The 14,293-nt window shown below is 44.5% G+C and overlaps 1 protein-coding gene across 1 annotated transcript; it reads left to right on the top strand.

Moving 5' to 3' along the window:
• The first annotated feature begins 946 nt into the window (after nucleotides 1-946).
• SRD5A3 (steroid 5 alpha-reductase 3) lies at nucleotides 947-13,460 on the top strand. Its single transcript, XM_087724727.1, has 5 exons — nucleotides 947-1,195; nucleotides 4,512-4,678; nucleotides 6,502-6,696; nucleotides 9,174-9,296; nucleotides 13,139-13,460. Exons 1-5 carry the CDS (start codon nucleotides 993-995, stop codon nucleotides 13,396-13,398), a joined length of 948 nt encoding a protein of 315 aa, XP_087580853.1. The 5' UTR covers nucleotides 947-992; the 3' UTR covers nucleotides 13,399-13,460.
• Nucleotides 13,461-14,293: the final 833 nt, after the last annotated feature.

The following is a 14,293-nucleotide window of genomic DNA, read 5'->3' as shown; positions in this document are numbered from 1 at the left end:
AATATACGAAATTTCTATTAAAAAAAGAAGTATTCTTCGCTTTCTTGGAATCTGTTTTTATATTAAGATAAATAAAGATAGATAAATTAGACAAGATAGATGATAGATAAATGAATGGATGGATGAGATAGATAAATGGATGGATGAGATAGAAAGATAAATAAAGATAGATAAATTAGACAAGATAGATGATGGTGAATGGATAGATGACAGATAGACCGACAGACAGACAGACAGATCCATCGACTCATGACAAATACTAAACAAAAAAGCAACTATCAAAATCATTCCAGAACCAACATCGCACAAACAAATCTGCATCAAATCGGATGACGGTGAAGCTCTGTAATTATTCTTTTATTTTCTGGGTGTGCAATTTTTATACAGATTTATACAATTTTTTCAAAAAGAGCCAGAAATGGCTGGGAGGGGGGGGGAAGACCCGCAGGCTGTAACACTCCAGTATCCTCAACGCCGCCTGCTTTTTCTCCATCTCCGAAACCACAAGGTACCCAACCAATCGGAAAACGACGCACGCCCCCCCCAAAAAAAAACGTTCCGAAAAGTATACAGAACGACATCCTTGTCACTTGCCAAAAAGCGCACCACCGAGTTGACGCCGGCACAGAGAGGCCGAGTCAGAGCAGTGTTTCTCAACCTTGACAACTTGAAGTCCTGTGGACTTCAACTCCCAGAATTCCCCAGCCAGCTATGCTGGCTGGGGGATTCTGGGAGTTGAAGTCCACAAGACTTCAAGTTGTCACGGTTGAGAAACACGTGAGTTAGAGGGTGGGCCCAAGCGGTTTTCACTTTCCGTGGAGAGGGCGCTTCTGTCTTCCTGATCGGCCCCCGCAGCTCCTCCCCTCTCTTTCCATTGGCTGGCAGAATGGACCCTCCTCCGCGATTGCCTCCCGCAGATTGCCCTGGCTTCATTGAGCGGGGAGGGGAGGGGGAGCAAGCGGTGAGCTTGGCGCCTGCGCGGTGGTGCGGCAATGTTGGCTGTGGTGTGGCTGGCTTTGGCTGTTTGTTTCTTCGCCGCGCTGCTGGTTCTGCAAATCCCGCCACTGAAAGGATCGCCCGGGGCTCTCTCGCTGAACCTCGCCGGGATCTTTCAAGACTTGATCCGGTACGGGAAGACCAAGGCAGCCTGTGGGCAGCGTCCTGCCTTTCTGCAGACCTTTGATGTTCCCAAGAGGTAAACCAAACAGCTGAGTAGTTCTCTAGCGGCGGAATTCAATGAGATTAGAGCTGGAAGGGACCCTGGAGGTCATCTAGTCTAACCCCCTGCTCAAGCAGGAGGAGATTCTATACCATTTCAGACAAGTGACGGTCGAATCTCTTCTTCAAAAATTCCAGTGATGAAGCAATCACAACTTTTGGAAGCAAGTTGTTCCATTGCTTAATTATTCTCCCTGTTAGGAAATTTCTCCTTAATTCCAAGTTGCTTCTCTCCTTGGTTAGTTTCCAACCATTGTTCCTTGGCTTGGCTTCTGATGCTTTGGAAAATAGGTTGACTCCTTTCTGGCAGCCCCACAAATATTTCAATACAGGTAGTCCTCGACGTACGACCACAACAGAGCCCGAAATTGCTGTTGTTATGCGAGACATTTAAGTCAACTTTGCCCCGTTTTATGATCTTTCTTGCCACCAGTTGTTATGAATGGCTGCAGTTGATATGATAGTAACCTGCTTGTTAAGTGAATCTAGTTTCCCCATTGACTCTGCTTGTCCGAAGGTTACAAAAGTTGATCACATGATCTTGGGACACAGCAACGGTCATAGATATAATAGCAATAGCAATAGCAGTAGACTTATATACCGCTTCATAGGGCTTTCAGCCCTCTCTAAGCGGTTTACAGAGAGTCAGCATATTGCCCCCAACAATCCGGGTCCTCATTTTACCCACCTCGGAAGGATGGAAGGCTGAGTCAACCCTGAGCCGGTGAGATTTGAACTGCTGAACTGCTGATCTAGCAGTAGCCTGCAGTGCTGCATTTAACCACTGCGCCATCTCGGCTCATCTAAACCAATAAACCAATTGCCAAGCATCTGAATTTCGATCACCTGATTATGGGGATGCTGCAAAAGTTGTAACTGATACCGATCGTAAGTCACTTTTTTCAGTGCCGTTGTAACTTTGAACGGTTGCTAAAGGAACTGATGTAAGCCGAGGACTATCTATACTGTTATCATGGCTCCCCTAGTCCTTCTTTTCTCTAGACTAAGGTAAAGGTTCCCCTCACATATGTGCTAGTCGTTCCTGACTCTAGGGGGCGGTGCTCATCTCCATTTCAAAGCCGAAGAGCCAGCGCTGTCCGAAGACGTCTCTGTGGTCATGTGGCTGGCATGATTAAACGCCGAAGGCGCACGGAACGCTGTTCCCTTCCCACCAAAGGTGGTTCCTATTTTTCTACTTGCATTTTTTACCTGCTTTCCAACTGCTAGATTGGCAGAAGCTGGGACAAGTCACGGGAGCTCACTCTGTTACACAGTCCTTAGGATTCGGGAGCTCACTCTTGTTAGGCAATCCTAGGGATTCGAATCGGCAAACTGCCAACCTTTCTGATCGACAAGCTCAGCATCTTAGCTACTGAGCCACCGTGTCCCTTTCTCTAGACCAGTGTTTCTCAACCTTGGCAACTTGAAGATGTCTGGACTTCAACTCCCAGAATTCCCCAGCCAGCATTCGCTGGCTGGGGAATTCTGGGAGTTGAAGTCCAGACATCTTCAAGTAGCCAAGGTTGAGAAACACTGCTCTAGACTAGCCAGGCCCAAATCCTGCAACCAGTCTTCATATGTTTTAGTCTCCAGGCTGTTAATCATCTCAGTTGCCCTTCTTTGCACTTTTCCCAAAGTCTCAACATCTTTTTTGTAACGTGGGGACCAAAACTGGATGCCTCCTAGAATGGACTCCGGAGTCCTTCCTGCTTCATCTTCCAGCCCATTGCTCGTTTTCCAAGGTGGGGTTGGTATAAATCCACACTCCGGAATGCACCTGATCGTGAGCAGAATGGTTTCCCCCTCTGTTCACTCGTGTCCGGTGTTCAGTCCAGAATTCCCAATCTGGGGTTGATACCGGTAGTCCTCGACTTACAACAAATTCATTTAGTGACCGCTTGAAGTGACAACGGCACTGGGAAAAAAAATGTTGGCCCCTCCAGCACAAGAATTAGATTGGGAACCAGTAGGTTAAACTTCAACTTGCTTAACTGATCATCTAAAAGCAAACCAACCACATTGTGAAATATACTTTTTTTATTTTCCATTTTCATAACATATAAATCACATGCATACTATTACATAGCCAATATCCTATTGTATTAAGTAGTAATTACATCAGTTCCTCTTGTCATCAACGCCCAGAAAGATAAAAACCCATTATTAGCTCTTCTGCTCTCCATACACCTCTTTCTTCTACCTCTCTCCTACCTCCTTTCTTCCCTCCATCATCCTTTTCTACTCTACTTCCCCTTCCTTTCTCCTTCTCCTCTCTCTTCATTCCACTCCTCCTTATCCTCCTCATCTTCCCCCCTTACCCTCTCTCCTATCCCTCTCTTCCTATTTTTCTTCTCTCCTCTGTTTCCCACTCTTCCTCTCATTCACTTGGTGTATTTCCGCTTCTGAGCAAACTCCATTCTATGTTGATGGTATTTATGCTTCCATATCAATATACTTAACATATCTTAGTTTTAAAGAAAAAATAAGAGAAGACAGTATACATGTGCAATCATATTAAAATCTAACACCCCTCGTCAAGCCTAATATACATCCCACCCTCCCCCCAACCCCCCCAGCTTTCCCTCCCCCAACTTCCCAGAACCCATACACGGTATAAATCTTTAACAAAAACAGTCTAAAATATATTTGAAAAAAGAATAGAAAATTGATAACATCTTTACATTGAACTTAGCTCCAATGTGGTTGGTTAGGAGCTAAGTTCAAACCAACCACATTGTGGTTGGAGGCAATGTGCAGATTAGAGGTGGGTTCCTACCAGTTCGCACCTATTCGGTAGAACCAGTTCGTCAAATCTACTGAACCGGTTAGAAGAGGTCCCACCAGTGGACCCGGAAAGCAGGCCACACCTACAGAAGAGGTTCCAAAAATTTTTGAAACCCACCACTGGTCCTTGGATATGATTATTCTACACTATCATGCTCATATTTATAAAACTCAGTGCCTCTGTGAAAGGTAAGGATGACTACTGCGTTTGTGGTGCAATCAGAACATTGCGTGTGTTGAAGTTGTTTTAACGCAAGCCAAAGATGCCTTTTAAAAAACAAGTTTACATCCTATTCTTATGCATGCCAGTGCTGTGTGTGAGGTAATTTAAGGTGGTTCTGACAAGTGTCGTCGGCATCTTCATATCCGGTCACATGGGCAGCAAGCCACTCCCATCCGGTCACATGGGCGGCAAGCCACTCCCACAAAGAAGGCCACACCCAGAGAGTAGGTTCGAACAATTTTTGAAACCCACCAGTGGTGCAGACTAATCCTGATTCCTTCTGCAGGTGGTTCTACCATTTTTATATTGTGTCTGTGACCTGGAATGGCTTCCTGCTACTGCTGTTTGTGCAGTGTGTGTTTTTATCTCGGCCGTTTCCCTCCTGGCTTCGGAGTTTCCTTGACGTTCTTGACGGAGCAAAGGAAGACAGAGACATCCACCGCTCAGAAAATGGTAAGAATTCTTGTACTTGTATGTATATTATTTGGTGAAGAAGGTCCCCATATATTGTAGGTTTTGCAGAATGGCTTCTCTTACGAAAGCTGGCAGGCCACAACGGGCCCTAACTCTGCTGGCATTCAGAAAGACCTTGAGAAACTGGTTCTTTCTCCAGTCGGTTGGCCAAGAGGCTCTGTGAACCTGTTTTAATGTGTAACATGTAAGTGGCTTCTTCTGGTTTGGTGCGTTTTTTATTAATGTCTGTCATATAGGTAGTCCTCAATGTATAACGGACAAATGTTGAGCCCTATATTTTTGTTGCTAAGTGAAACATTTGTTCAGTGAATTTTGCCCCATTTCTTGCGACAGTTCCTAAGTAAATATCTGCACTTGTTAAATGAATAGCACAGTTATTAAGGGAACCTGGCTTCCCCATTGACTTAGCAATAGCACTTAGACTTATATACCGCTTCACAGTGCTTTACTAAGCAGTTTACAGAGTCAGCCTCTTGCCCCCAACAAATCTGGGTCCTCATTTTACCCACCTCGGAAGGATGGAAGGCTGAGTCAACCTTGAGCCTGGTGAGATTCGAACTGCTGAACTGCAGGCAGCCGGCGATCAGCAGAAGTAGCCTGCAGTACCGCACTCTAACCACTGCGCCACCCTGGCTCTTAGCTTGTCAGAAGGTTGCAACAGGTGGTCATATGACCACAAGACACTGCAACCGTCGTAAATATGAGTCAGTTGCCATGTGTCTGAATTTTGATCACATGACCATGGGGGGATGCTGCAAAGGTCATACGTGTCAAAAACGGTCATGGGTCACTTTTTTCAGCGGTGATGTAAATGTGAGCAAATGGTCATAAGACAAGAACTAGCTGTATTTTGACGTTTTTAACCTTCTGTTAGTCACTGGAAGTCATTTGGAACTTGATGTCCTTCATCTGAGATAGAAAAAAAAATGTAGAAGCTGATCCCTTATTTTTCCCACCAGCAAAATTCTGAACGTTCATGTGGGTAATATCTCGGAGGATTTCTTGTATCTCCTGTAATTTGGGAGGGGGCTGAATTTGACACCCCTACAACTGTAGCATTTAGGGTCCCGAGGCTGAAGATGAAATAAAGTAATCCACCCACGGATAGCAATAGCAATAGCAGTTAGACTTATATACCGCTTCATAGGGCTTTCAGCTTACAGAGTCAGCATATTGCCCCCAACAATCCGGGTCCTCATTTTACCCACCTCGGAAGGATGGAAGGCTGAGTCAACCCTGAGCCGGTGAGATTTGAACAGCCGAACTGCAGAACTGCAGTCAGCTGAAGTAGCCTGCAGTGCTGCATTTAACCACTGCGCCACCTCGGATAGCTAAATCAACCAAAGTTTATTGAACAAAGCATTCCATAGATAGAAGAATCAACAGCAGAATCAACAGCAAACTTATTAATCATGAAACATCATTCTTATAGTGTTTGCAGCTTCTTTAGCTCTACCTACTTTACGTGTAATATCATTGGCTAACAAGTCTCCAAGGCACAATAATTAGTTAGTCCTTACAGCATTGGTATACGTGAGAATGTGCATGTTGTTATAGCTGAATGAATCAAGTGTTATCAATTGAGTGAATAAAATGTTGCAGGTTCATTACTTTGTTTCATCCCGTGTCCTTGATCATGCCTGGGAACACTGCAAGCGAAGAATAGCTGACAGGCAAATATTTTCTGCAGATTGCTGCAGTTTTTACTTACACGTGTAATCTCAGTTCTAAGGACCATTCAGATGATTCACTGTAAAAACCCTACATATGACGTTCACACGCTCTCTTGGTTGGTTTTCTAGGTGCCGAATTCCTCTCAGCCTTCCTGGTCTGCCTTTTGCTCTGGGTGAATAGCTGCCGACGCTTAAAAGAATGTCTTCACATTAGCATCTATTCTGGAGGTGTCATTCATTTGGCGCAGTACTGCTTCGGCCTTTTTTACTATGTTTTGGTGGGGTTGACAGTCCTGTGCCAGGTGCCAGCAAAGAGCAGAGAAGGTAAGCCTCTCCTTTGGCATTCTTGCAATAAACTGTCGGAGAAGGACCGGCAGAGCCAGGGGGAGGAGTAAAGAGAAGGGTTTTTACTCCTTACTTTATTGTCATTGCAGAGCGTACAATGAAATTAAATGCCATCTTCAATGTACATTAGAACTATGGGAATAAAAACACAAACACACATCCTTCACATGCTGTATAACTGAAATTGAAAACCCTGATTTTGCATTAATATTGCACTATATCGTAGAATTCAATATGGTTACTACCTTGGGACAGAAGCTGTTTTTCAGCCTATTTTTCCTTGTTTTTATCGTGACCCGTCAAAAGCGCGGACGACAAAAGCGCGATCGACAAAATCGCGCCTTTGACGTCATCACAGCGCGACGAAAAAGATTGAAAAATTCAAATAAAAATTAATAAAAATTAAATTAAAGCAAGCCGATTCACATAAAGGTAAGGGTTAGGGTTAGGGTTAGGGTTAGGGTTAGGTTAAGGGTTAGGGTTAGCTTTAGAGCGTTAGCGTTAGGGTTAGGTTAAGGGTTAGCGTTAGGTTTTTCGTTACTTTAACGGTTAGGTTTAGGGTTAGCTTTAGGGTTAGGTTAAGAGTTAGGTTTAGGGTTAGGTTTAGGATTAGGTTTGGGGGGCTTAGGGTAAGGTTTTCGCTTTATTTTTACATTTTTCGAACTTTTCCGTCGCACTGTGATGACGTCACAGCGCGCTTTTGTCGAGCGCGATTTTCTCCTACGCGCTTTTGTGGTGGAACCGTTTTTATTATCCTGTACCGTCTGCCAGATGGTAATAGTTCAAAAAAAGGATGCGATGGATCTTGGAGAATGTTTTAAACTTTCTTAAGGCAGCAAGAGCTATAAAGCTCTTCCACAGAGTGGAGAGGGCAACCAATGATCCTCTGGGCAATGATGTTGACCCTCTGGAGCGCTGTCCTATCTGCCACTGTGCAATTGGCAAACCAGGCACAGGTGCAGTAAGTTAAAATACACTCTGTGGTGCAGCAGTAGAAGGTGACCAGCAGTGTTTCATTCAGTTGTTGTTTCCTGAGAAGTCTCAGGTAGTATAGTCTCTGCTGGGCCCTATTATACCATTGTCAAACTGGCACATAGGAGACAGTCCGCTATTAGCTTCCCACATGTCTAACTATTGGACTGATAGGTAGTTCTGCAGGTTTTTCCCAGATGCATAAATTCTAGAAGTCATAGCTGGGGCTCCTGAAGGCAAGATCAGACCTGCTACCATTGAACTAGAGTCATTCACTTCCAAATCATTCAGTGGAATCGGGTGCAGCTTGAAGTATGGCGTACATAGCAATAGCAGTTAGCAATAGCAGTTAGACTTATATACCGCTTCATGGGGCTTTCAGCCCTCTCTAAGCGGTTTACAGAGTCAGCATATCGTCCCCACAGTCTGCGTCCTCATTTCACCCACCTCGGAAGGATGGAAGGCTGAGTCAACCTTGAGCCGGTGAGATTAGAACCGCTGAACTGCAGATAACAGTCAGCTGAAGTGGCCTGCAGTACTGCACCCTAACCACTGCGCCACCTCGGCCTCCGTACATATCTCATGCCCTTCCCTGGTCAAGCTTCCTTGAAGCGGAAAATTATTGTCATCTGAAAAAGTTCAGTTGCATGTTTTGGGATTGCATCCAAGGCACCTATTATTATTGGTACCATCTTTGCTTTCGTTCCACTTCTATTTGCAAGTCTTTTTTATGTTGTCGTTTTCACCAATTCTTTCTCTACTTGTTCTTTCTCTGATGTCTCCATGATCAACTCTTTCTCATGGTGGCTGCTTAGCTCCAGCAACTGCTTCCTGTCGGGGCCCTAAGAGCCCGGACAGGCAGGCAAGGAGTTGTGAGTAGAGACTGGCAAGATACCCCTCAGCGTGAGTGACATCAAATTTTGTCTTTAAGTCTGTTGTGTTATATGGCAGGTGCCTGTTTGGGTTCTAAAATCCCAGAGAACTTCAGCTTCTTCGTTTTCTACTTCTTTGTCTATTTTATGGTTCCAGCTCTTCTGGCCTGTAGGTCAATGGTATTTCTTGGAGCTCTCCCAAGGCACCATTGTTATTACTTTGTCATGCTGCTGTTTATATCAGCCTGTGCAATCCTCTAACCAGGTGATTCACTATTTCTTCAGCTTCTTTGCAATGTCATCATTTATCATCTGTTGCTGTCTTCTCAATTCTAGCTTTATATACATTTGTTCTTTTTCTTCTTCTATACCATTTCTAAATGGCATTTTAAAAATTCACGGATAATATTTTGCTTCAAATGGGCTAAAATTCAGACTTCAGGATGATGTAGAATAAACAACAGTAATATCAGTTTACTATTGAACCCCCTACAATCTGAATTTAATTTATTTGAAGCTTCAAATAAAGCTTCAAATAAAGCTTCAAATAAATAAAGCAAGAGGTTCAAAATATTTTAAATGAATAAATACATTCTGTCTCTCTTCATTTAGGCAAAGCTCACTCACTGGCAATCTGCTGGTACCACGTTCTAGGACTTGTGATGTTCTGTTGGGCTTCTGTCCATCAACACAGATGTCATGTTGTTCTTGCTAACCTTCGAAAAGATAAATCAGGTAAAGGAATGTCTATTCTGGTCAATATTTTTAAATCTTCTCCAGGTCAAATATATTAGTTATAGCCCCTATTGCAATCCTTCATTTATTGTTCAGAGAACATTGGTGATATTTAGGGAGAAAGCATACAGAACAAACAATATCACCAATGTTCTTTGACATTTGACCACTGGTGGTGCACGAGAAATTTTTGGTGGTCCGCAGAAAAATTATTTGCATTTTTTATATTGCATTAAATCAGGGGTCCTCAAACTACGATCCCTGGGCTGGATATGTACAATGAATGTTTGTGTTGCTGCAGAGAGTCTGCTCCTTCGGGGTCTTTTTGTACGGGTCGGAGGGGTGCAGAAATTCTGACTTGGGGTCTGCTTCAGCCTCCTGGTGTGGGGCTTTGGATGAAGGCTGGAGGAAGAGCTCCAACCTTCATCCAAACAGCTGGAGGGCCTTGTTCCAGTGGGACTGCGTCATGGCCTGGAACTTGATGACCATCTCAGCCCGCTGAGCCTCCAGGCACCGGTACCTGGCCTTGCACTCCTGCAGGTCTTCCCTCTGCTTGGAAAGCCTATACTCGCAGTCCTCAGTGAGGTACTTCTGCTGAGCCTCCCTCTCGGTCAGATCCAATCTGAACTGGGCCAGCTATTTTGCCAACTCTTTCTCATGGTGGCTGCTTAGCTCCAGCAACTGCTTCCTGTCGGGGCCCTAAGAGCCCGGACGGGCAGGCAAGGAGTTGTGAGTAGAGACTGGCAAGGTACCCCTCAGCGTGAGTGACATCAAGTTGGCCACGCCCACCCAGCAGTCACATGACCACCTTGCCAGCAGATCAATAGGCAGATCATATTAGCGGTCCGCGGGATTTAAAATTATGAATTTAGTGGTCCCTGAGGTCCAAAAGGTTGGGGAGCCGTGTTTTAGATCGAGGGACTATTTTGGCACTTTTCACCAGCATCCTGGTTTTGATCTGCATCAGGGCTCTTAAAGTGCCAGCTGCAGCCCGGATGCCTGAAGCGCTGGCCATGCCCAAGCTCGGTTTAGCGAAGGGGGGGAAGTCCCAATATGTCACGTGATGATGTGAGTTTGACACCCTTGGTCTATATCAAAGGCCACTTGGACAAGACCTAATTATTAGCAACAACACAAGCCTAGGGAATTTGGATATAGCTAAAGAGTAAGAGTAGATTTCATTCACTGGCTCTGCTAGCTGGGATGGTGGCTCTTGATGTTGAAAGTGGTTTGAAGCCGGATGATTGCAAGATGAAGCTAAAATATCTCCTTGGGAAAATGTTTAAATGTAGGGTTTTTTTTATAAGCACAGGGGTAACATGTGAGACAAGAATATCTTTTGGATGTGTGCAGAGGCACAATAATTAAGACATCATATAATCCAGGAAAACAGGTTCTTTGGCCAAACTGGATATCGTGTCATTCACATTAATCATGGGTTAGAGGGGAAAAAAAATAACAAGCAAATCTGATCATAGTGATGAAGATCCTCCAAATTGATCAAAATAAGCACTTAGTTTTGTCTTGGAAACAAGTGGAAACAACAAGTGAAACCATGAGTGGAAAAAAATAGATCTACTTGTTGATTGGCAATGATCATGGTTAGTGACCATTCATAAATACGATCAGGGATGGGCTGGTGTGGGTTTGCACAGGTTCGAGCAATCCTCTAGGTAAGGATCTGCCCAGTTCAGCAAACACACAAATCCCATCCCTGGCTGCTCCCCCCCCCCTCCCCCGCTCTTCCCAGGAGTCTCCATGCGGCCCATTTGGGATGCTAGGTACACTATATTGCCAAAAGTATTCGCTCACAACTGAATCTGATTATTTGGATGAGTGAGCAAATACTTTTGGCAATATAGTGTAAGTACATGGCCCGTGCGGAGGCTCGGGGAGGGCAAAAACCGGGCCTCCTGGAAGTTCCAGAAGCCCGGATGAGGCCATTTTTGCCCTCCCAGAGGCTCAAGGGAAATTACCCCCCACCCCCAGTGGTGCAGGAGACTGATTAGGCCAGGGGTCGGCAAACTTAACAGAAAAGAAAACACCGGGAGCCACAAAGGTCCTAACCGGAAGCCCCCTGTTCAATTCTGAAGCTGACCGGAAGTTCAGTTCCCCCACCATAGAGTCTCCTCCTAGCGCGGCGTCCTTTTTCCTCTACCTATCATAACCGAAAGCCCTATCAATTGTGGAGACAACTGGAAACCCCTCCCCTTGTCATAGAGTCTTCTCCTAGTGCATTGTGCTTCTCTTTCCCCCCACCCCCCATCCCGGAAGCTTCTCTCAAAATTGTGGCGCCGACCAGTGACGGAGCCACAGCAGAGGGCGGAAAGAGCCACATGTGGCTCCAGAGCCGCAGTTTGCTGACCCCTGGACTATGCCATACCCACCATGGCCACGCCCACCCAGCAACCGGGCAGAGAACCCGTTGCTAAAAATTTTGAAACCCACCCCTAAATATGATGGTATTTGTTAGGTAAGCTCCCCGTTGGGAGAGCGAGTACGTTCAGCGAAGCGTTGAGAGAGTTGTGTTGGAGAACACACAAACCAGCATACAGAGACACTACAGTTTAAGTAGGCTCTTACTTTCGTGGAAATAGAGTTATCAGAGTCCATCAAACAGTCCAAGTCATACACGGATAAGACAGTCAGTCATCAATGTCTTTCAGTTAAGGGATAATCCAAATAACATAGTCCAGTATCATATAATCAGTTCAGTACTCAACGTTTGCTAACAGTTGCAAAACTTACAATAGCTGACGGCACTTCCAGCTTTCAAAACAGATCAGATCAGCCCAGCATCTAACAAACAGAGAGCTAACAGTCATTCTGGCTCCCTCTTATGGCCGATTGAGGAAAACAGCAACCAATCACATTTTACAGTATGTTTACAACATTGTTACATGATTTATATATTGCCAATCCAACCGTTAGAACTATATTCCTAACAGTACTTATAAACAATTCATAAACAGTAATAAAGGCAGGATAAAAAAAAAATTTTTTTCAAACTAATGTGGATTTATGACCAAATTTCCTGCATTTAACAACAAAAGCCTTCCAATGGGAAACTGATTTAAGGTCTGGTCAGTTTCAGACAGCAGCTCTTTAAACAATCTCTCTGGCCTACATGAGGGTTCAGAAAGGGAAAAATAAACAGGTCAGGCACATGACACGACAGAGAACTTTATCTGAATGACAGAACAACAAGCAGATGTTCACAGCTTCTCTCCCTTGCTCTTTGAGACACATCTTCCCTTAGCAACTATTTTGCTTCATGACAAAAGTCGCTGAACCAGATTACAGTCACTGTAATGGAAAAGGGCCAAATAGAGCCAATGGATTTATTAAAGCTGTTGCCTGACTGGTTTTCCCCTCTCACTATCTAATTACGGTTCCACCACAAAACCGCGGAGGAGAAAATCGCACTCGCCGAAAGCGCGCATTTGACGTCATCACAGCGCGACGAAAACATCGCGCTGTGATGGAAAAATGTAAAAAAAAAAGCGAAAACCTTACCCTAACCCCCCCCCAAACCTAACCCTAAACCTAACCCTAAACCTAACCCTAAACCTAACCCTTAACCTAACCCTAAATCTAACCCTAACCCTAACCCTTAACCTAACCCTAACCCTTACCTTTATCTGAATCGGCTTGCTTTAATTTTCATTTTATTTCAATTTTTAATTTTTTTCGTCGCGCTGTGATGATGTCACATGCGCGCTTTCGGCGAGCGCGATTTTGTCCTCCGCGCTTTTGACAGGTCACGTCTAATTACATCACTGGTTCTGCTCACCTTTCTAAACTCAACAGCTACTTTATTTATTTCTTCTTCTCTTTTTTAGGAAAGGTTTCCAGTTTGGACCACAGCATTCCTTTTGGCGACTGGTTTGAAATGGTGTCCTGTCCTCATTATTTTGCAGAACTTCTCATCTATACATCAATGGCTGTCACTTTTGGGTTTTATAACTTAACTTGGTGGCTAGTGGTGACGTATGTCTTTTTTAACCAGGCACTGAGTGCTGTTTTGTGCCACGAGTATTACTTAAACACATTTAAGCACTATCCAAAACATCGTAAAGCATACATACCCTTTATTTGTTAAATTATTTATATTAAGTGGCGTACGATTCTATATTTGCAGCAATTAAAGATCTTGAGATCGCCTGAGATGAAGTTATTATTACCAGCAATTTTTTTTTTTGCTGAAATTGAATTGTTGCGGGTTATTAGCAATAGCAATAGCAGTTACACTTATATACCGCTTCATAGGGCTTTCAGCCCTCTCTAGCCGCTTTACAGAGTCAGCAAATTGCCCCCAACAGTCTGGGTCCTCATTTCACCCACCTCTGAAGGATGGAAGGCTGAGTCAACCTTGAGCCGGTGAGATTAGAACCGCTGAACTGCAGATAACAGTCAGCTGAAGTGGCCTGCAGTACTGCACCCTAACCACTGCGCCACCTTATTGTGATGATGAACCTATGGCCCAAAGTGTCATGCAAAGCCAAGTCACCTGACACGCACGGCCTTGCCTGTTTATTTTCTGGGTTTCTGGCGCGCATGCGTGCACGCTGATCAGCTGTCCTTTACGGGCACAGCAGTGCCAAAAACCAGAGTGCATGTGCATGCTGGCCAGCTGATCATTGGGCATCAGTGGTGGGTTTCTATTTTTTTTAGAACCTCTTCTGTAGGTGTGGCCTGCTTTGTGGGAGTGGCTTGCCAGCCATGTGACCTGGAGTGGCTTGCCAGCCATGTGACTGGGTGGGCATGGCCAAGTTGTAAAATGTGGTGAAACTTACTTAACAATGCTCTTGCTTAGCAACCAAAATGTTCGCTCAGAAACTCTGGCATTTGAAGCAGGCAAGTCTTAAAGCTATCAAGTTACAAGACTTTTGTACCTCTAACCCTTTAAAAAAAACCTAGAGTGGTGTTCAAACTTGATAGCTTTAAGACTTGTGGACTTCAACTCCCAGAATTCCTCCTCCAGTCATGTTGGCTCA

The sequence above is a fragment of the Thamnophis sirtalis genome, unplaced genomic scaffold, assembly GCF_051295495.1.
Source record: "Thamnophis sirtalis isolate CommonGarterSnake01/CBP01778 unplaced genomic scaffold, rThaSir2_p1.2 scaffold_10, whole genome shotgun sequence".
Taxonomy (NCBI): Eukaryota; Metazoa; Chordata; class Lepidosauria; order Squamata; family Natricidae; genus Thamnophis; species Thamnophis sirtalis.
Note: the sequence above shows the minus strand (reverse complement) of the source record. Positions and strands in the feature narration are given on the sequence as shown.